The sequence below is a fragment of the Haemaphysalis longicornis genome, unplaced genomic scaffold (genome assembly GCF_048455015.1).
Source record: "Haemaphysalis longicornis isolate Haplotype H1 unplaced genomic scaffold, Haemaphysalis longicornis Haplotype H1 scaffold_4, whole genome shotgun sequence".
NCBI classification, from domain to species: domain Eukaryota; kingdom Metazoa; phylum Arthropoda; class Arachnida; order Ixodida; family Ixodidae; genus Haemaphysalis; species Haemaphysalis longicornis.
The window spans coordinates 225,467,608-225,491,279 of NW_027526361.1; the positions used below are offsets into that span (position 1 = coordinate 225,467,608).

Consider the following 23,672-nt stretch of genomic DNA (forward strand, 5'->3'; position numbering starts at 1 on the left):
AACTTTACCATCCCTTCTTAACGAAATATGAAAGAAATTTGAAATAAATATGAAAGAAAGAAAGAAACAGATCAAAATCAAAACTGCGTCGACAGCTCGCAAAAACCTTCGCAGAAATGGCGCCCAATCTTCAAAGACACAAATCGCAAACGAAGACCGAACCCACCCGGCGATTTTCGGCGCACTAAGTAAACGTATTTACGAACGATCTAAATGTATACCGATACGTGGTTTTGTGAGATATATCAGGCATACTATTGTACTCATTTTCATAATCGATGCGGGTATTGGCTTATTTAGCGACGTTCCCGTTTTGTGGTTTTCATGTAATCGTTTTATTTCAGTGGAAGCCTGGTTTCAGAGATATATTATCAGAGCTTTTCGTTCGGCCAACTGGTCCTTAATTAGTTTTTTGACAGGACGCTGTCTGTCCCACTAAAAAAGCTTTCGGCTTAAAATTGGCTGGAATCGGGTAAAGCTACCAAATCTATAATGGCGGTTACCACCACAAAGTATGCAATTTTCACTAAAAGTGAAGTAGGGTTAGTGCAGTTGAGATGAACTGTCCTTTTTTAAGTACGTTTAGTTAAATTTAAAAAGAACACAGGTGGGTACCTGTGCCGGGACGCACACATTTCAAGGCTGTGGCTCGTGAGCGGTTGAAAAGAAAGTCCAAGTATATGTGTACCCATGAAGTGCAAGCGCATATAGTTCGTTTAACACGACCTTTGTGGAACAAATTCCAATTTTTTTCTTTTGCGCGTAAATTTTCGTGGTGGCATTCAGCGTATTTTATGTGCAGCGAGAACACGTCAAGGAGGCGTTAGAGTTCGATTGTTCAGAATTACACAGTGGTTGGCGAATGAATTCTGGTGTGCTGCAGGGGTTTGCTAGACAAATTTCCAACTGCCTCGCCATCCGATGAAACTGAACATTCAAGCACCACAGAAAAAAAAAAAGAACGAGGAATAGGAGTGAAGGAAAACACAGAAAAGCGCTGACCAGTGCTTTCCTTCACTCCTACTCCTTGCTTCTTTCTGCGCTGTTTGTTCAGAATGAACTAACTGGCCCCACTTGAGTCGTTCATTCCGCCCAAAAAACTGCCGCATTTCTTCACTCGAACGTCGTTTCCGTTTCAAGTCTAGACAGCTCAGTTCTGAATGTTGTAAAATTAATACAAAGGCGACCGTTGAGCTGAAGAGGTGATTCTCAATAAACTGAATTCAATATGAAGGCGCACCCGAGTGTACTCGAACGGCGCACAGAAGCTAGCTCGGTTATTCATTCATTAATAGGAGAAGTATCAGCGACCCAGCTGGCTACCTTGTGGTGGTATATTTATCAAGCAAGACATTCTGTCTGCGATGTTTGTTTCCCGTGGCGAGCGTCAAGTGGCCGCAAGTATTATACGAACAACTCAGAAACGAAATGCCTGGGTGTCCAATGGTTCGTTCAGGGCATTGCTGGTGAAATTAAACAATAATACTGCTCTAAGCTGGACAGACGTACAAACTCAACGCCTTCTGGTTGGACCCGCTGTTAAACGTGTGCTTGCTTCGACCTTTCTGGTTCATCTGACCCGGACAACGAGAATTTAGCAGTTTTTCGGTGACTGATTCAGCCTGAGACAAAACTCGCCGCACCACACAATAAGACCGCGCCCTCAGGTAGCCAGCAGTCGAGTGCGGCACAAAAAGATTGCCATCGGCGCCTCTTTTCCGGTGTCCCTTGGCGGCACGCGACAAAAAAGCGTCGTCCCATTGTCTTTCGCGGTGCGGTGACGCATCCCCCCCGCGAAGTGGTCAGTGAGATTTCGAGCATACAGCGCTCCGCGCCCGGCGTCGGGGGGCTTCCACGGGGGGCCCGGGCCGGCGGTTGCGCGCCCGAGGCGTCGTGACGCGGGGCAGGTGGCCGACTGGAGGGAATCAATAGTGCCGGGGAGGTGGTTCGGCCGTCTGTCGCCCTCCCCTTGCGCGCCGGCGGCGGCGGCGGTCCGTATACCTGCCCCTACCTCATCCAGGTGTGCTGGCCCTCCTCTCCCGGCGGCGCGCCATTGGCCCGCGCGGGCTGCTGACGTCAGCCGGGGCGCACCACAAAAGGTGCGCCCTTGGCTTAGCACAGGCACCGGGGGGAGGGAGGGGGGGGGGAGCGAATTAAAGGCGAAGCAAAACACAAACGCGTGCCGGGTGGGGGGCGAAAGCAAGCCACGGCCCAGCGAGCGCGACGGCGGCACATGGATCGGCGAGCGCGTAGCTGCGGCCAGTTGTTGCGAGGAGAGCGTCTGAGTCGCTGCTGCTGCTGACGGCGGAGAGTGTGCGGACAGCCAAGGCGCGCCTGCCGCAGGTGCGCGTTCTGCCCCGAGCCCCGGCCCGCGAGAGCGCCCGACGCTCTGCTGCTGCTGCTGCCCAGCTCCGAGGCGGCCCCATGCGCGCAGTTAGGCCTAGCTAGACAGACCCCGCACGCCACGACCACCGTCACCTCACCGCCGACGACGACGACAGCGGCCCGGATTACGACAGGGAGCCCCGCACACACGCCAGCGCGTCCTCATGTCCGTGGCCAACACCGAAAGCTCGATGACTCTCAGCCAGAGCATGGACTCCGTCAACACGGTCGCCGAGGAAGAGGTGAGCACGAGGTCTCTTTCCCCCCGGTGTAGCGGGTAGACCTGCGCGGCCCTTCGCCGAAACCCCGGGCTCGTAAAACGGCGTGGTATGGCGCCACCAAAGCTCATTACTAGAAGCGAGCGCCGCTTTTTGCTTTTCGACTTTTTTTTTTCCTTTTTGCTTCTTTTCGCTTCCCCATTGTGCGTGTCAGCTGCTGTGGCGGCCTTTGAAACGGAACATCTGCTGCCTGTCTCGACGGTCGTCCCCATAGTTGCCCGATGTGCGCCCGGGATTGCCGGAAACGGTTTTCGTTTTTCAAATCCTTCGCATTACGCATTCCTTTTTTTCCGTTTGCTTTGCCGGAAAAATTGTTGGCACTCATTAGCAAGAGCCGCTCTCTCGAACTCGCTCGGTTCGTCTTGTTCGCGCGCATAGCGAAACTATGCGCACATGCCGCCGACTGCGCCCTCGTATCGGCGCTAAACGAGATTCAAGCCCGCGTTTTATGAAATATCTTTGAAAGAAGCGCCACTCGTGTGGCGAACGTGTCACTGTGTAATTTGCGCGAGCTCGTTGCTTCCGTTCATAAACACTGCTCCACAACTTGCGGATCATATATCTGTGTGACGCTGCAAGAGACGGTTACTCTTTCCCGACACTGGTGCACTCGTCGTACGCTGGGCGATGACATTTTTCCTGTTAACAACGGGAAAACGGCTTTTTCCGTAGCGCGCTCGGGAACTCCGTCGTATGCAGGTATCTGGCTCGATTCCTGTTCTCTGTCCGATTCCCGCTAGCCACGGATTAAATTAAACGTGGCAGTCAAGGAAACCCGACCGCGGATTCTCGGGTTCCGCTGTTGTTAATGGCATCGTACCCTGTGCAGGATATATCTCCTTGAGCGGAAGCGGTGCGGACGCCAAGTTACTGAAGGTCAGAATTAATTTAAATTTGGTTTCAGAAATCAAGGCTAAGTTAACCGGCGCTTTGCCTCCTGATACACACATTCCACGTCTGCATTTTCCCTTTCACCGTTACCGTGAGTTGCTTCATTACTGCAGTTCGTACAACGTACCGTGGAAAATAAGCCCTTTATTCCGATGCTTTTTTGGTAGTCAATTACTACGACGTTGCTTATGTCTAACTTGAACGCGCGTCCACTAAACTAAACATCACCCCCTTCAAGCTTTCCACTGTCCTGCTTACCAAATGGTCTCAGAGAGCTTCGAAAGAGGCAAGCTGTGTCTGTCCACGCGCTCGACATGTGCAGGACGATGTAGTGTCATGTACGAGTAGCAGCCTTTATTGCACAGTCAGTATTAGGATTCAGATGTCATTAAGGAAGCTTGTTCCGACTACGGCCTTGTCTACAGAATCCCCCCGTCTGTGCTCGCATAGAAGGCTGCAAAGACCGGAAAAATGATTTTGGGGGTTCGTGTTGATACCAAGTAAAAACTACTCCACAGATGCATTAGAAATTATTTTATTTAATCAAAATGCACAGGATTCATTTATCTCTTCAAGAAAGCAAAAAAGGAATCAGTAGGACTGTAAGAACTCCCGAATTTGGGTTTACGCAGGAAAAATGTGCAGTTGCTGACGAACACTCACAACACCTGATGATTTCCGATCTTGCATATAACCTTAATCGCTAGCACCTCAGTTTCCAGTAAACTTCAGCTTTAATTTCATTCGTGCTGGCTAGTATTGCAACGACTTCGTCTTCAAGAAGAACCAGATGGGGCAGGAATACTTGAATGTAGTTCATCTATGCGTTAAGCAGGTGCTTATGAAACCTGTGTTAAGAGAATTACCGCTATTTGCTCTGCTTAAAACGCTTATTTTATAACTTTATGCTTAGATAAACCTGTGTTAAGAGAATTACCGCTATTTGCTCTGCTTAAAACGCTTATTTTATAACTTTATGCTTAGATAGTAAAGCGAGCCGGCGTAGCGTAGTCCGTAAGGTATTGGCTTCGGAACGAAGGGGACCCAAATTGGACGTCCCTCTTTTCACCAGTTCAGAGGAGGCTTCATTCGGACAAACCCCAAATACGGTTTGCTATTGCACTAATACCGCTGCGTTTTTGCTTTACCTTGTTCCCACGTTTTAGGACGTGAACAGGTTCCCGACCACAAATAACATCAAGCCTTTGCGCTCGCTCGTATTTTAACGCCGATATGTAAACGACAATGAAAATCTTTAGGGGATTTGGACCATTCGACTTCACAGTGGCGTAAGCACTGACTTGAACAAACTTTTTCGCCGATAATTTGCTTCGCAAATCATTATAAATGTGTTTCAGTAATTGCGACATAGTTCAAGATGTTCACTACTCTGCTGCACATTTTTTATGCTAGTGTGAGTACATGGTGGGGCATAAAGCACGCGAGAAGTGATCACGGGGCATCAAAACCAGTCTTCAAAGCAAAAGTTTGGCGAAGCATATATGGGTACCGGAATAAATGCAAGCATTAAGGCCTGTGGCAGACATTCTGCAGTCCTGCATCTGTGAGGGGACCCAAATATATGGTGCTGAAGACGTTAGATAACAGTGTGTCCAGCATGACAAAATAGTTTCCAACCCTATAAGGGTGTCTACACAACGGTAACTAACTCTCCCAACGCCTTAAATCGATTAGACTTATTAGTTTTCCCAAACTTGTCTTCGGCAACTAAATGTATATTATAAAAAAGTACATGACCTTGCGTATCTCTTTTCTGTCCGGTTGTTTCGGGCAGTCATGGGTGATTTGCCGTTACAAGTTAGGAAATTTCTCGTTCTCCACGTTTCACCTATACTCAAACTATTTTATTCAAAATGTAAATTTCGAATCTCCCAGAAAACGTGGCCGTGGCCCCCTAGGTGCGAAGTCAGTTTACCTTAAGACTTGAATTCTAACGTAGAACTGACCAGCACAAAGGATTGCGTGTTGCCAAAGGCGAACTAAGCATTCAATGGGAGTTAGGGTGTTCATTGGTTCTCTCCTTTCTTATTTAGCATGGTCATTTTGTACCTTTCAAGCTTCTTTTTTGGCTATACTAAGGGCCAGTGAAGCTGCTCCTAAAAGAGGTCTTGTTTATTAATAAGATTCGTTCAAATCGAAAATCCATACAAAACCCAGCCCGTGTTTGGCTCATCTCCGCGCGGCACTAATCAGCATAATATCACCAATAAACTGTGGCACCAGAAAGGACACTGGTCAAACAAAAACTCTTCTTATCTCTGAACGGCTTTTCCCCGGCTAGTCTCCAATCGTTTAAATGATGGCAGTTAAGCGCAAAGTGAACCCTGCTGCATATACATCTGCGGACATTCGTCTTAGTTACGTGTTAGTTGCGTCATAATTACGTCTTCGTTTATCGAGCGCTGCTGCCTATACTGCCGTGGACGTTCGTCCTAGTTATGTCTTAATTACGTCTTAAATTTTCATTGTAATTTAAAACTTGTATGCTTTTATGCAAGTGAAGTCTGACGCAGCTCATAGAAGTATTACAGAACCAAGGTTGCATTCAAATCTTAAGATAAAGCTCAAAATGATCAGTAGAAGGCAATTGTGCTCTTAGCTTTTATATCGCGATTGTACCAAAGGGCTCACACAAGGCTGAACTGGGCTCCGTAGACATGTTACCCAATGGCGTTATCTTTACCAAACGAAACGAAGCAAAGTGTAAGGTTTACACTCCCATGCGGTAGCCGCCACAGCCTACAGCTGAATAGGTAGCCCCTTTTACTAAGGGGCTACAGCTACGTTGCGAATGCCTTGTCTTTGTTATACGTTTGAAGCTTCTTCGCGAGTCTATGTACGAATGATTTACTGTCTCTTCTGAAGGGCATGCCGATCCTTTTCAAATTGTACTTCTCGGAGTCAGGATTTTCCACAGATGTGCCTATTGCGTCTTTTATCGGCCATGTTTCGGGAGAGAGGATATTTTCTGTCCGCAATTACTCTGTCAGTCCTCGTCTTGTAAAAAATAGCAGTCGTTGGTAACAATGCATGTTGCAGAACATTGTCCTTAGAAGAGTTGCCATGCAAAGTATTCCTTTATGCAAAAAATGAGGATAACAAGGTATAAAGCTGGTAGAATCTCGAGAAGCCTTCTCCTGAGTCTGATTCATTTGGTATGGTTAAATATTCAGTGAACGGTTCTCGAAGCGATTTGTGGTTCACTGACGACTTGAAACTTGAATACTCGTGAAACCGCACTATGACGTAAGGATTTTATTCACGAAAACCTGGGCAGTTCACGATTACACCCGCACATGAAGATAACTGAGCTGGGGAAAATTTGAGACAATGTGATCAAACCGGATCGTAGAACACGTTTGCGCCACTCTCTAGAATACTGTAGGCGCAGGAGAATAAATCAACTCGCCTTTTCTAACTACCATATATTGACTGGTAACTATGCAGATTTCGCTGTGCGTTACTTCGCAGCGTTTTGATGCAATACTGTTGCGAACTTCTGCTACATACTTCCGTAACATGCCCCTTGCGAGACATTATGCTATTAATAGTAAGGACGTAGTTATTGGTTATGGTAAATAATAGCCAGAACAACTGGCTGATAGAAACGTCTTAACCATATAACCAAAGCTATTATTATAAGACGGGACGCGAATGTGAATGCTCTTCAAAGGGTTCACAAAGAACACGTGTACCATTGAGCTTGCTTGGACGCGGTGCAAGCAACGGAAAACCGCCTACGCTTTGTTCCTTCTTTTACTGCAGCTGTGTTCTTGGTAAAAGAGGAAATCGTAAGACTTACTGGGCGCCACAGATGGGCAGCAATTCTTTTTGCAACTGCCATATTTTCGCTCGAAGAGTACGCTTTACAAAATGCAGCTGCATCTTTTGTTATGGGTGCTGGTGCTTGCTTAGGCAAGGCGAAGCTGATTTCACGATGAGTATAGTTAAACTACTCGTAATTTGCGTGGGTTTATAATTTTCTTGTCGATGTAGAGCATCGCGAGTGAGGAGGCTGTGTGATATCCAAAGTGGCCCGAGATTGTAGCGCTCTCTCGAGCGATGCTAAATAAAGTGTGGTATTTTGGTCGTCGTCCAATTAATACGCACGCCATAATATTCACCGAAGCAGGTTTTCGCACGTGTACATGAAGTATAGCGGTTGCAGACAATCCACGCAATGTTTCTGTGCGTGTTTGTGAACAGGAATAATAAAGAAACATTGGTTAATCAAATACGTTTTATTTTCTGCTCCTCACTTTTAGTTTGCATGACTACATGCAAATCGTGCTTCATAGTCACGATTGCAAATGACGACGTAGATATGAATTAAGCGTGCAGAATCCTCAGCAACAAGCGTAAACGATAACAGGAATACGCGTAGGGCGAAGAGGTCAATGAGCGACGTTCAAATGACGCCATGTTTCGCACATCATGGCGTCATGTCAATGTCCACTATATGTGTGGAGGGCACCTTCAAAACAGTTTGCTCTCCCCATGGTTCATCCAAATGACAAAGCATCTTTAACAAATCAAGAAGGTCGATACCGACTAAATCAGGGACCGTTCAGGAACGCTACTCTTGTGCGCATGCCTAGGACAGTATACGAGTATACCGAAAGCACATTCACAGGTATAACCACATGTGCAGCAAGGATCTTAGTCACGTCTATATTTTTCATAATATTTCGGAATATTTCAGCTGCTGTATTTTTCAGCATATAGAAGGGGGCCGCAAACCCACGTCATCATTTTGCAATCCCGTTCGCAATTTTATTTCCTATTCTTTTGCAAGCACCTACGTCGTTCGCTGCATCCCACGGCCTACATTGCGACGCTTCGGGATATCAAAAAGCCATAATAAAATAAACACTTGCGGTCTGTCTTCTTCGCACCACTTAGCGAAGCAACAATCGCGGTCACCTATACACACCGATCTCGGGATATATGCTGAAGCGGCCAGGATATATAGATATATGTCGCACTTCTATCAGAATTATGCTTTCTGAAAATAGGCAGTCCGTTTGAAGTCTCAATGCATGCGATGTGTCATACAGCAGAGTTTAATAATAAAAGAAGGGAAGAAAGCAAGGGACATCTTGTCGAGCAACGTTGTTGACATGTATATTCCGACCTCGGTGCTGTTTTTGCGTGCTTTTGACGGCGACGATTCCACAACTCGTGGTTTGGCAGCTGAGTACTGTGCGTGCTCGATTCGGGGAAATTTAGAACCTGCAGGGAACGCACGATAGCGGTTTCAATTTGCAAAAGTGTTCGAAAATCTCGATAATTGTTTCAATTTGCAAAAGTGTTCGAAAAGCTCGATAATTGTTTCAATTTGCAAAAGTGTTCGAAAAGCTCGATAATTGTTTCAATTCGCAGAAGTGTTCGAAAATCTCGATAGTTGTTTCAATTTGAAAAAGTGTTCGAAAAGCTTAATAATTGTTTCAATTTGCAAAAGTGTTCGAAAAGCTCGATAATTGTTTCAATTTGCAAAAGTGTTCGAAAAGCACGATAATTGTTTTAATTCGCAAAAGTGTTCGAAACTTCGAGGGCTTCAAAAAATTATATTGGAAAATGTCATCTCGATTACACGGTAGCCCTGGGAAAAGCGTCCGTAGGTTGATACGACAGTTCTTAGACATCCGGAAGACGGGTCAGCTGTATTTCAAGGGAAAAGCACATCATTAAGCAACTCAAATTCTGTTCCTGCCCGTGGCAACGTGTATCTTCACATTCCCCATCACCATGAGAAGGGTCTCGGTTACAGTAGATAAAGTCTGTAAGCATCTGGTATTCGAACATTTTTTGAAGAACTACATTTCAGTAATGTAAGCACAGCAACATATAATTCAGTAAGCTGCGCTGATTGATTTTTTAGCGTAAATCCTTTTTGTAACAATGCAAGCCAGGCTTATCCATATATAATTAAAACAGAAAGAACACTTGACCGTTGCTGCTGAATAAATACGGTATACGCTACACGTGCGATGAAACTTTGACATCTCATTTTCGCTCGAGCACACAGACCTCACAGCCAGGTTTTTTTACGTCTGGAATAAGCCAACCAGATGGCAAGTGCAGTTGATTGAGTCTGTTTATCCTTATTGTATCACATTTTTTTTATTTTTTTTTCTCTAGGCAAACCTAGCCTTTGATGCTTCCTCGCAATGATAATCAACGCAATTACACAAAAAAAGAAATCGAAACACATGCCGCTCTCCATGACCTGTTTTCATTCTCCTAACTCAATGAAAAAAAGGTTACAGACGGAACGAGGGTAGAGTTTCAATCATCTGACAAGCTCGGTCACATTCCATAAAAAAAAGGCGGGAGTTTTTAGAAGCGTAAAATATGTTTGAAGTTTTCCTGGCGCCGCGCTTCGTCTCGTCGCCAGCTGAATGCCCGTCCGCCGGCATCAAATCCGTTAGACTTTCACTCGTGTAAATTCGCGTACAGTCCGCCGGCTACTATAGGGGCTGGGACCACGAGTAAAACCTGCGCGGCGAGGTTTTGCGCATGTCGATTAGTGCGCCGTGGAGACTTTCTAGACCTTTACAGAAGGGCTATAGCTTTGCGCAGCGGAACCCTTGCTCGGTATCTACGCGACCGGTAGCCAGCGTGGGGCTGAAATGCGGATCGTTGCAAGGGGTCTTGAAGGAAAACTTCGGTCAGCCCAGCGAGCAGTTAGAAAGATGATAGGAGTAACACTAAGGGGTACGAAGCGAGCGTGTTGGATTAGGGAGCACAGTCGGGTGGAAGACATATTATGATAGCTCATATTAAGCGGAAAGAGTGCTATTAAGCTACGCATGCGCGGAGAACTGACAACCGCTGGGCCATTAGGCTAACGGAAAGGCTACAGAGCGACGGGTCTATAATGGGAAGACCATTTAACTTGATTTAGGGATAAGATAATTTTGGGGCCAAAACAGCGGCGGTTGGAAGAACAAGGGGGAGGATTTCGTCCTGCAGTGAACGCAGGCTTATGATGATGATGATTATGATGATGATGATGAGCCAAACATTTCTATTGTAGGCCTGGAACGTTGCTTCCGCTCGTAGGTATACGAGCAGTGCTGGCGTAATATGACGACAAAGGCCACCCAATTTGGATTCTGGAAAATGAAATTTGTTTTTGCTTGATAAATCAAAAGCTTTACTGTCAATACGGGGTTGTTTTTTTTTTCTTTTCACAACTTAAATCCGTCGCTGTTCATCCTAGTGGTTGTTGGATAGTCACCGACGACAAAGGCGAAAATTGTTCGCGTACTGTCATCACTGCAGTGTCTTCTCTGCGCGGTCACTACTTCGATTCCTTTCGCCTTAACAGGCGGCTGCCTTCGGAAGGCAGTTTCGCGTGCAAAGACGGATAGATTAAGATGTTCTACACTGTACGGATGCCCGCATTGCACTTAAAGCAGCGCAATAATTCCGGCGTGTTCCTTTATTACGGTCTCTTCCACACCTTTTTATTCGTGAATAGTTTTCTGAGATCTGCTCCAAGATAATTCCAAGGATTGCAAAGGTGCATCCCTATTGAACTGGGGCAGATTGCTGAAGGTCACTTTTTTCGCGCTGAAAGTTGACCCTTAAGATGTCAGCTTCGCATGACCCACTTTTTAGTGCTAACAAAAAGCAGGAAGGTACATGGTTCGTTATTGCTTGCCAGGCGGATAATAAGTTCAGCTTTTCTACGAGTAGTCGGACTAATAGGCCGGCGGAAATCTGCTAAAGAATGAATGATTGAAGCACTTCTAAAATATTACTGCGTTTTGAAGAACAACGCGCCTAGAAGGAGATTGGAATCGGGCTTTAACTGGTGCGAAGTAGGAACAGCAAAACATTATTCCCGGGAACGCCGTGGGAGAGGAGAGCAGAGGAGACTCTGCGAACGGCCGCAGCTGGCGGAGTCCAGGCAGGGCGCCGATGCCGAGCTCCGCGACTGCTGTCGGCCGCCGGCCGCATCGCTTGTCGTCTGGCTCGCGTGAAAGGACGAGAACGCCCCTTGACAGGCCGCCCGACTGCACTGTACGACGCCACTTTCGTCTGGAAGCGGGAAGAAGAAAGGGCGAATCGGAGGCAGGCGCCGCGCTCTTCATATTCTCGTCGGCCGCCGGTCGGTCTATAACGGCGTTCACGATAACCGGATAAATAAGGGCGATTGACCCGATCGCCTTTCTGCCACCCAGAGTGTACGCTTTTTGGTTCGTACGCTCGCCGTCTGCGTTGCTAAAAGGCGTCGTCGTTTACTACGTGAATAACGGCAACGCAAAGCAAAACAAAACCGTTCCACTTCCGAGATTCCATCAAAGGGTCAGGTTGCGAATTTGTATGCACGGAGCGGCGTAGCAGAAGGGGCGAAGCTAGCTAAATAAATTTCGGATCGAGTCAACCTTGCGGGGATTGAAAATGAAATTACATCGGAAAACATCTTAATTTTCCTTATACTAAATGCCCACAATAACTAGAAGCCAGCGACGACCACACCGGCCACCTCGGGGCGAGCCATGCCGGCAAAATCTTTACTGCAAAAACAATGACTGACCCTTTGTGCGAGAAAGCTGGCGTCCGGCGTAGGCGTTGGCGCCTCGTATACTGAAAAACGGCTTCTTGAGGACCGCATCATTGCTTGCACATGTCGCCACCAGCGCCCTTTCTGGTGTTCTACTCTCACTTTTGTCGGCGTTTTTCGAGGTAAGAGAGCAGACAAATTCACCATCATGGCAGCTACAGTGACGTCAGTAACTTCACTGTGTACAGTGACGTCATTGGAAGCTGCGCGCTCCGCAATATGATACAAACACAAGTTAACGACCGCACCGCTTAGAAACGTAGAGCCACGTGGAAAGTGGAGAGCAGCAGATGTACCTGTGAGTGCGGTGTTCGGCGGCATAGCACGCACGCACCACACTGACCGGGAACAGCGGCGCAGCAGTCATAATTACTCGCAGCGCACAAGTGGGAGGAACACCCAACCGCGTTCAGTTGGACATGAATGATTCGCATTCACAATTCGTAAGAAGGGCTCAGGTGTCCTCGGATTTTAAACACGAAAGTCTTTGTTGGTCTACTTAAACGCATGAATTTTGGTCTGTCTGTCTGTCTGTCTGTCTGTCTGTGACTCGATTCACCCGGCCGGCCAAAGGGAAACAGAATCTGCGCAATATTCTTGTATACTCACAGCCAAACCTAAACGTCTAAGTCCGGTGTCAGTGTTCATACTTGTCAACATTGTTGAACAAGAACAAAACATTACGCAAATGTGCGGCAGAAAATCAAGACATAAGTGATATTTGCAGTGTTCTTTTTATTAAAAAAATTATGAATGCTTGGTTTTTGCGCGTGTACACCGTAGGGCAGCGCTGGCATCGAGGAACCCGGCTTGGGGCAGTACAACGCGGTAAATTTGAATTGACTTGAGCAAACCTCAAGCGTGTTATCTTGGGAGGAACGAGACGGGAGAGGAACAGCATGAGAGGTGAGCGGGAAAGAGAAGGGAGGCGTTTCCATGGCAGGGGCGCCAGTCGACTGCCGTCTTTCGTCGACATTTGCAACGAAAGGAACAGATACGCCGCCATTTTTTTTTGTTTCTCTTACTTCATTGTGTATGTAAGAGCAATCATGGCCCACAATTTCTTCCGGACTGCATTCCCCAATTCTGACCGCAAAGTATTTCATGACATAGCGAACCTACGCAGATCGCGATTCTGGTGATTTAAGCTGTTCCGGAGAGGGAGAGAATAAAATTTATTGAGTAAATGGGAGGGGGAATGAGGGAGAAGGCCATGTAATCGGAGCCTTATCTCCAGGAGTCCGGTGGCGCAAGCTCCGTCCCTCGTCCTGCTGATCCTGCAAGGAAGAGCTGGCAGCTGCGCTGCCTCCAATATCTCAAGCGTTATATGCGTTCTGTGCCTACCATATTATTGGACAATTCCAGGCTGTGCGGAATTGATTTCCTTTGTCCTGGCATTCGCGGCAGTTTTCATTGAATTTTGATGGGAACTTGTTCCAAGAGCGGTGAGTTTCAACTCCGGCGACAAGAGTGGGATTTGTGTGTGTGCGTGTTTGGTAGTGTAGCGGGGTGCGAAGCGGCACTCCAAAAGGGCCGCCACCACCGCCCCACAGTAGTCGTGATGTCGGCCCGTAGAGAGAAGAGTCGGCCGACCGCGGCGCATCTAGCCGCGGCGGACTCCCAAATCGGCAAACAAAAGGCGGCCGTAGTGCGCTGCAATTTCCGGACTCCCCTTTGTGGCACGGGCGCAGCTTTGTTGTTTTTTTCCCCCTTGGCTTCTTCGTTCCCCGCATTTATTCGCTCGTCAGCGACCGGCATCGTTATTTATTTGTTCCCTGCGCGAGCGGCCAGCCGTTTCGGAGGCGGCTGCAGGCTGCTCCCAGCGCCGCACAGCAGCCTCGTGACACCGGTGTCGCATCTTTGTTCCGCGGCGTCGACCACAATGCGTCGTATATATGCACGTCGGCCACCCGGGTCCCCCTCCTGCTGGCCCCACGACGCGCGGGCCCGGTGCACTGCAGGTGAACTGCACGGCACGACGTCGCGGCTATGCGGTGGAGCTGCCATCTGTAATAACTGCTGGCGAAACGAGACTCCATGGCTACCAACTCATAACACTAGAAGTTACGCTCGTAATGCGGCGGTATGTTTTACGTGAAGGCGCTGTTTTCTCAATTTTGAGCCCTTTACATGGGATGGCGACAGTCATTTTGTCAGCGACTTGTTCGCAGCAGATAGAAGCCGCCCATTGGTGTTAGAACGCTGTTGAGTTCTGTACTCCAGGCACTAGCGGAAAAACTTCGGGAATTTGGAAGCCTTTCCACAAAGATGACTTCAATCTAGACCTGTAGCACAAGGCCCGGCGCAAGTGCCTTCAGAACAGAAGAAGCTCGAAGGCGTCTTTTTCGGATGCGCTCTGTTTTCGTTGGAATTACACAGTGCGGAAAAAGAGGTTCTGACGTTTGAAATCCACCCGAAGCCGAACCGAGCTTGCAGGACCAACTCGCAATCCATATGTCGGGCGGCCGACGGCCCAGCGTATACCGAGGTGAGGTTTGTTGCATCGCGGTCCGAGCTCCCCTCGTCCTGCTCTGTTTGTGCAACTTGACGGTGCTTCTTTATATCCGTGGGCTCTTGCGTGTGCTGCCTGCCCCCAGTAGGATGCAATCAATCCGCGACAAGCTGCGGATTCTTTATGTGTGAGATTTGCGGCTTTCTCACGTGTTTTACTCCGGCTCAGCCACCGGGGATTCTAGATACGTCCATGCGAATCCAAAAAGTGCGAACACCAAGGTTTATCTGAGTGCAGCCACCCAATCTAAACAGGGTTCTCTCTTGTGCTTCTTCCACTTTACCATTGTAGCATGTGCATTGTCATCTCCGGAAGAGCATTCGGGGAGCACTTCACTCCCACTTCAGTTTTCAATTTTCTCTTCTTTATTTGGCTGATGTTCTTGCAACAGGAGTTTTGGACCATGATCCCAGCACTGAACCTAACGGCGTCTAACAGCGGGCCATGCTAAGAACAGCTTGTGTAACCTGGCCCGTCCGGTAGAAAACATACTTTTGAGAGAAGAAAAGGTGCACCACTCATTCTGACATTGTAATTTAAGCAAAGGAAGCCGTCGTCTTCAGAAGTTTCCGCTAGTTGTATGAATTGACAAGACGCCAAAAGGAAAGGCGTATCAGCACACGTGTACACTGCAGCTATAAGTCGCTCCTGTAATACAGGCAGCAAACACAGGGTTTGGCCTTAAAAGCTAAAAACTCACATAATAGCATGCGTCATCTTGCCTTCTATACATATTATACGTTCGTAAGCCTGATCACAGCCTCATGAACCTCATACACCTAAAGAAGACCAGAATAACACAAAATGCGTGTTCGCAAACTCAATTTCGTTACCACGCCGGAGCGTTGGGGCATATATAGTGACCCACTTACTAATTACTTCCTGTGCTTTTAAGAAGACAATATGTTATTATTTTTAGATGCAAAAGGGCAATCCATGCACAGTGACATAATGCTATCTCCATCATAACAGATAAGAAGTACCGGCAACCTTTCTGTACACTTCACTTTAAGCTAATTTCAAGAGCACAGCGATGTCATTGTTCATAAGCGAGCAAGTACTGGCACGGTTCATCGCAGTGTCGTCAAAACGTCTCGTTGGTGACCCGATGGGCTGTGCGTACACCCTGTACGTCCGAACCATTCGCGCGGCGACAAGTTTATTCTAAAACTTTTTCACATTTCGTGGCAGCAGCAGTTCTTGGACAGTGCGCTCGCGGGAAAACATGTCAGAGTAATTAGAAGGCGTATAACTACCTTGATTCCCTCCCCATTTCATTATCCCGAGCATCAGACGCATGAGAAAGGACGTCGAGTGACGGCGGTTAGTTGCGATACATTAGGAAACAAACATTAGGCAGACATCAGGGAAAGACTACTTCCCTCTGCCATTGCCTCGTGCCCAGCGCGACCGGGGCCCGCCGTGCGGTCGATAATCGTGGCCGTTTCCGCGAAACGATGGGAGCGCCGGCGATGCGAGGCCCCCTCGTGGCCGGCGGCAGAAGCCACGCCGAAAAAGGCTCACGCCGTGTTTTGCACTGGCAGTGTTGCCGGGAAAATTTTTACGCAGAACGAACGCTCCAGGAAATTCTGAAGGAAGCGGTCACCCATTCGGCGGGAGTTGAATTAAACGAAGGTCGGACAAAGCAGCGCATTTTCCGCGTTGTCACGGCAACGCTCCCACGCTTGAAGCCTGCAGAGTTGCAATCGAAAAGGGCCAGGTGCGCATATATTATCGTGGGACACAATAGGTTGGGCGTGTTGGAAAATATTATCGCGTCGCTCCGCGGAGCCGTGTCGATCCGTCAACAGAACTAGCTTCAGGAGAGTGCGGAACGAGAGCGGGGGTTAAGCGCGTGGGAATAGTTTCCATAGCAACGGCGCCGATTGCCAGGGTGACGGCAAGTCGAAGCGCGGCGCGCCAGTTGTGTCCGCATCGGGCTGTGCCTCAAGTTCGCGAGAAATAGGTACGAGATGATCACACCTCCTTAAAGATCGACCAATAAATCTTTTACGTCGCCGAAGCACAGCTCAGGTTCCTCGTAGTTCCTTCAGAATGACCAAAGGTGTTAGTGTGGCGAAGTTGTAAAATTACCATGATATACGCAATTCCAGCACACAGGCAAAAATAAGCGTTGGAGATTATTATAGCTTTGTGCAGTTGCCGCTAGGTGGAAGGGAGTGGGTCCTTCAAGGCGAGTGTACGTATCCATCCAAATCTAGAGGGAACGATTCGTCTCCCAGAAGCCCTAGGATTAAATGGTAGCACAGAGGAAGTTAACTTCAAGGCTGTCGAGGCGACGAAAAGAAGATTACAATGCTGGTGGACGAAAAGCAGAGAGGGGAATATTGCTTAGGACAGTTTTCACTTGTAACAGAAAACAAAGGTATTTGTGCCTAATAAGCTTTTTGTGCTTGCCATAAGCAGCGCTAGTATTAAACGAAGGGGTATATTTTAAACATAGGTATTAAACATGTGTATATTAGTTTCTACTTAGTTTTTTTTTTTGACGTGTCATCATACCGCTACAAAGGGTATACCACTATCAATCATCATCATCATCAGCGGAAATAAAAAAAAATGTATGCACGTGGCAGCTGAACTTCTAGTGTGTCTCGCGGCTCTTTGTATCGTGCACACACGCAGTTCTTTGTCCCCCCGGGGGAGGGCGGAAAATGTTCGAAAGAAATGTTCTGCCTGTACCCGTTCCAAATAACAATGCATGACAGTGGAGACACTTTGTCGATGTCCAAGGGCAGTCTTCACCGCAGCAGCCGTAGCTGTAATAGAGTAAAAATAAATGTAACGGGAAAATAGAAATAGGAGGAATACAATGCGACTGGTAGGTCAGTCTCTGTACTGTGTCAGTTGGCGTTTATGCTACTTCTTAGCTCTGTTTGAAGAACGTGACACCCTCGCAGGCACAAATCGCTCGCCCCGCAATCTGCGGGTGTACTATATATATAGTCGACGCAAAATGAGAAACATGGTTACTTAGCGCGGTAAAGACGCGACAATACGGAAAGACCACACGGGACTAGCGCTGGATTTCTTCCAGCGCTAGTCATATGTGGTCCTTCCTTATTTCCCCGTCTTTACTGCGCTTAGTAACCATGTTTCACAGTTCGAACCAACTAGCCCACATTTATGCGTTGACGCAAAATGCGATGTTGAGTATGGTGTCAACCGTTCTTGCGGTCATATGTTGGCATAGCCAGCAGCTACAAATTTTTCCGGAAGCTGTTATGCAATGACGTTTTCTTTTGCCCCCTTGAGCAATAATGAAAATGGCTAGGAGGGAAGTATACCTAGAGCTCTCGTGTATGGCTTCGGCCTTGGAACCTCCTTCTGTATTCCAATCAAGCTTTCAATACGTATGAATTATACTGCAATAAAATTGATTTGAATTTAACCATTTCGGTGATTCAAGCTTTATCACCGCTAGGGCCCGACCACTGGATCTCCGTAATTACACACTCTTCATCTTAGCGGTCCCGTTCTTAACGTCATCTAACGACATCCGGCTGAGCTGGCTTCTTAATATGTATTTGGTTGCTCAACACTCGTGCGCACCAGACACAAAAGAGATCACCCGCCTGCGAACTGCAGCAGGAAAGTCAACTGTCGCTGCGGTAGGGAACCGCCAGCGAAATGTGAGTTGACCGTCCTTTCTACTACCCGTGCATATGATAAACAAAGGCAGCCAGCGGCCGCGTTCTCCGCTCACTCGACGGCGGTGCGGGAGGCCGCGGCAGCGCGGCCTGCGGACTCCTCGGCAGCGCCGTCCTAATCCTTGCGCGAGCGGCTAATCCGCTGATTTGCATGTATATTGACGCAGTGATCCGGGGATCGCGTTGAAAGTGAGCGCTAACGCGGCCTCTCGAGAGTCCGGGATGGGCCACCGAAGAGGACAGCCGACAACCAGCTCTCTCTCTTTCTCTCTATCGCTCTCTCTCTCTCCCTCTCTCTCTCTTTCTGTGTGCTTGGGCGGGCCCGGCTGAAATGCGAACACTATATAGCTCTCGGCCCCATTTCGCTGCGCGGTGCGTAATTAGAAGACACGCACCTTAACTCACTCAGGCGACAGTTGTTTCCAGTTGTCAGTGCCCGCAAGCTACTCGGCGAATGCACGAAGGTAGTCGACAACAACGAACGCGAAATCTGAAACAAGGGGAGTGTTGTTTTCGAGGTGGAAATACAAATTTTCAAATTCCAAGCGAAGATCACCCTCTCCTTAGGGAACTACTGGCTGCCTACTCACGTTTGTTTGAGTTTTTAGCGACGCAGTGCAAGCTCTAAACATGGCGTCACTAGGTGACGTCATGTTGTGACGTCACGAACGCCGCCGTACGCCATCCAATGGCAGAAGACAGCCCTAAACTTCGAAACCTCGGCCGTTGGGGCGGCTAGCGCGTCTGGTTTCCCCGCTTTCTTTACGAACATGGGGCACTTGTATACTACTTCTACTACTACTACTACTACTACTACTACTACTACTACAAATAATAATAATAATAATAATAATAATAATAATAATAATAATAATATTAATAATAATCTTTATTACAGGAAAAGTACGTATAACATTCAAGCCCACTTTTAAGCAGTGATGCTTGTGAGCGGGCTGGAACTCCGGTCCAACGGTCCTTCTAGGCTAACCATGCTCCGCATTCTGCTTCGATGACGATTGTGAGCAAAAGAGTCGATGTGTACAGCCCATTAAGAGCGACAAGTGATGTGATAAGGGACTTAACAATTCTATGCCACGAAGAAATGACGGAACTGTTTAAAACCCACCAATGGGGGAGCGCGTAAAGGGAATGGCGAATGCAATGAGGTTGACGCCAGGGACAAGAAGATGGAGAAAAAAGGATTGTTGTCTCTTTTTATGAAGGAAAGTGATGAATGAGCCGACAGCACAGCAGAGCAAAGCGCCTTGCTCCGCGCGTGCGTGTGTGTGTGTAGTACATACTTCGCCGCGAGTTGGTTGACAAATAAATACAAGAAGCGGAGTACCTTTACCATGGTCAGGAATACCCTACACTAGTGTCACTAGATAAGGTATCAGAGTACGGCCACTGAGGCATGCAAGTCAGCAACGGCGGCCATTTTGGTGTTTATCGGTGTTGCGAGATTGTCGCTTCTATACGACCTCGCCGTTCACGTCGACGTCAGTCGGAACGACGGGACGACGTCAGTCGCGCGCAGCCGCAGAGCAGGCAGGACAAGCTAAGCCTATCAGAGCAGGACAAGCTAAGCCTATCAACAACAAAATGGCGGGCCGTTGCAGTGTAAAAAGAATGTCACGTGATGCGAACTGACCAATAATCATGGCGGCGACACGGAACAACAGGAGAAAAGAGTGCCGGTACTCTGAAACCTTATCTAGTGGCCCTAACCTACACTATTCCGTGTTTAGCTCCGGCCAGTAGAACGTGAGACGAAACACAGGAAAACGCGAGGACTGTCAAGTCGACCACTAAATCGTCGAAGTACTGGGACTGACTAGTTCAAACTGTGCACAGCCGGTGAGCGCAGGGGAACTGGGACACTACCTGAGCAGGAACCAATCTGCCCGCCTTCTGCTAACCGCATACCATTTCGAGTAAAATTGATTCGGAAGGGAAGAGGCAGGGGGAGACGATAATTGATGAGGAGGTAGGGCGAGTTGTTGCGAAGGCTCCGCCAGCCCGCAAGGCGGGGCACCATTAAACTTCCATTAGAGTACAAGCGGGTAGTGTGCCCACAGCGCTACGGCCCACACAGTGTTCGTTGTATAAGCGTCAAACGGCGGGCCTCTGGGCCTCTGGCTTTCAAAAGAGCTATGTACAGCGAAGAGGCGTCTCGATATTTTGCGGCGCTCTTACCTGACCGCCATCTTGTCGTGATGTGGGAGTAGATAGCTTTCGGGGAGTGTGGACGTGTGAGGGCTGCCGTCGAGAATTTGAATTTTTCTGGCGTGGCCTCGTGTGTGTGTGTTCAAAAACGTATATCCTTAATCAGTGGCCAGATATATATCAAGTAGTCACAGTGCCAAGGGGAACGAAGGCAAGATAGACGACGGTACAAGCACCGTTGTCGTCTTTCGTGTCACTGTTTTCCTTTGCTGTGTAAAGATTTAACACGACCTATACCAACCGACCAAATAGTACACGCCGCTGCGGATACAGCAACTTATTGTTTTCCAAATGCAACAAAATGCGCTCGCAAGAAATAATTTGTCCGGTCAGTTGCAAAACGATCACTTCGCTATGTTTTAGCCTATATGTTCTAAATACAGTAAAAGGCCGTTAATTCGAACTCGAAGGGGACCATACAATTGTTCGAATTAAGCGGAGTTAGAATTAGCGGGCGGCCGCTAAGACGAATGGACTTCGCGCCACACTTTACTGGCAGAACTCAAAGATAGCGAATTAGCGCTATTACACGTTTGTGGCAGGCGATTTCGTAAATAATGCTTCGTAAATAATAATGGCATGCGCCGGAGCACTGGCGCCGGTGGCGCGGCGCCCTCTGTAGACGCGAAATAGGCTGCTGCAGAAGCGTAGCGCGCGCTCCACGCTGTTGTTTTTGTTTTGTTGTTTTGCACCTCTAGTAAATTTGGTTCGCTTTGGATCTGCAACACACTGTCATCACTCTGTGCCGACTTTTTCTGCCCAGAGCAATGGAAACCGGGAGATCATAGTTCGAATTAACCTTTCTGGATACTGACGGGTTCGATTTATTGGGAGTTTTCCCAAATTGAAATATACCGGGCTGTGCAGGGATGAGGGCGTGAGTTCGAATTAACCGGAAGTTCCAATTAACGATCTTTTACGGCATTCCGTTTCTCCGAAAACGGGCTCCGCATCTAAAGGACCTAAAAAAAAATCTTCTTCCCGTATTTGTGCTACGAGGAGAAAGAAACATTACACGTGCTCTCAGCATCGAATGACGAAATGCTCAGGGAATGATTACTGAGGCCTTGTCATGCCTGAATGAACCGGCGCATCCCCAGACGAGTGCAAAGCGCTCTCTCTCCCTTTTTTTCCCCCTTCGTACTGAAAGAAGTAAAAGAAGAAGAGGCCGCCGGCATCCGCTTAGGCAAATTCCCATGGCGGCGCCAGTATTCTGTTGCAAATCCTGCGCGCCCCTATCCCATTCACGTAACACGGGCAAAAAGAAACATATCAACTTGGGCAGGTTTCGCCGGAGATTTCATCCCGGGCACGTACACCGGCCCGCAGCTTTGCGCGCGTAGATGGCGAGCCGTGAAGGCGTGCTCTTTCACATTCATTTGGCGATGCCCAGTCGGCGCGTTTGACCTTCGGGCCAAGCGTTTCTCTCGCACGAAGGCGCGTACGTGATCTGACCTCTCGCGCTCACGTCTGACCCGCGCGGCAGGGCGGTAGATGCGCCGCGCTCAACCTTGTACGCCAATTTTCTCCAATCTGCGATGTGTGGGCGGTGTAATTCTGATTATCTGCATTATTTATTATTTTGAATGAGGTGAATAATACCGCATTCGTCTAGCCATCACAACCATTGCAGCCATCGCCGAAAAGGACAGTGCCAAATCATGTAGGCTGTCGAATCATGCTCATGTAAGCCGTGTACAGTTCGGCAGAACGATGTGTGGCTTGTTCCGACGTTTTGTAGTGGCGCCGAGGACAGTCAGAGCAATTCCGTCTCCAATGCAAAAAAAAAAAAAAAGTCAGTCAACTGTCTACTTTTAAGGAAATGTATCTATGGAAGCGTTTGCCTTTAGTCTTGTTTATCTACTGCCATTCAAGTGACGGCTGCTACATGCCATGGCGTGCATGGAAAGGGTAGACGATTGTGCAGACTGAAGCCTCAGCGAGAGATGGCGCACCCATGCGGCAGCTTTTGGCGTCTTCTGAAATTTTTTGCCTAGGCTGGACCACCTCCTCTCCATGCTGAAGTCTTCTGCACCGTTCAGCGCGACAACCCCCAAAAGCGGACGACTTTTGTTGCGCAAGACTAGTCCCCGCTGTCTCCGCTTCGGTGAGGGGTCCAATACGTGCTTACAGGATTACGATCAAGCACAAATTAAAACGGCCATTCTTTTGATAGCCGCATGACTGGTTACTGCTATCTTCAAGGGCCGTTGGCTCCAGGCAACAACTCCCCAGCCACTGCGCATCTTTTCTTCGAAACCAAAGGGCAAAGCGCATAGTCCCTTAGAAGAAATGGCTTTTTGTGGTGACTCCATCGTCAAAGCCACCTGGAAGAGCGTCCAGCAAGTGATGTTTCGGTTCGAGTGCTAGGCGGACCGTTTAGAAGAGATAAAAAACATCTTCGCCGCGTTCGCGACAGTTCCGTCCTTTAAATGCTTCACTACGAGGACCTTTTCCCGGCATTGAATCATCCGACGTACCGTGCGTGACTGCTATAGGTTCACACTCATTATAACAAGTATAGAAGGCACAGCTGGTTGCTGTGCTTCTTGATCGACGCTGAGGCCTTATAGGCCCCTAGGCATTGGACCCTCCGCAAACAATGAGAAATGAATGGCCCCTGTGCCGTCCCAATTCCTTCGTATATTGGAGTCACTTAACTTGGAGTAGTGAGACGGAAGTGAAGTTAACTAAATGAGCTCTCTTGGCGTTAAACGGATGCATTGATTGGTCCCTCGAGGACCAACGCTGTCGGCGTCCGTGGCTGGCTCAATTCTTCGTCGTACAGACTGTGTTGAAGTATCCGAGTGAATGGGGCAATGTTCGCGAGCAGAAGTGCACACGGAGCGCAGTTCTCCAACAATACCTACTACTACTACTACTACTACTACTACTACTACTACTACTACTACTACTACTACTACTACTACTACTACTACTACTATTACTACTACTACTACTACTACTACTACTACTTCCACTACTACTGATTCTACTACTACTACTACTACTACTACTACTACTACTACTACTACTACTACTACTACTTCCACTACTACGACTATGACTACTACTACTACGACGACTACGACTACGACTACGACTACGGCTAC

At 48.0% G+C, this 23,672-nt stretch overlaps 1 protein-coding gene across 7 annotated transcripts in view; it reads left to right on the forward strand.

Moving 5' to 3' along the window:
• Window positions 1-2,147: 2,147 nt before the first annotated feature.
• Window positions 2,148-23,672, forward strand: part of LOC144179667 (protein couch potato-like) — a 175,269-nt gene continuing 153,744 nt past the window's right edge. For 2 of the 7 annotated variants that reach the window (XM_077708111.1, XM_077708113.1), the window contains exon 1: window positions 2,151-2,627. In XM_077708111.1, coding sequence (XP_077564237.1) covers window positions 2,550-2,627 — 78 coding nt within the window. In that variant the 5' untranslated portion in view covers window positions 2,151-2,549. Of the gene's footprint in view, window positions 2,628-23,672 lie in introns of all 7 variants that reach the window. The other 5 variants (XM_077708107.1, XM_077708110.1, XM_077708108.1 and 2 more) reach the window with 4 other exon arrangements.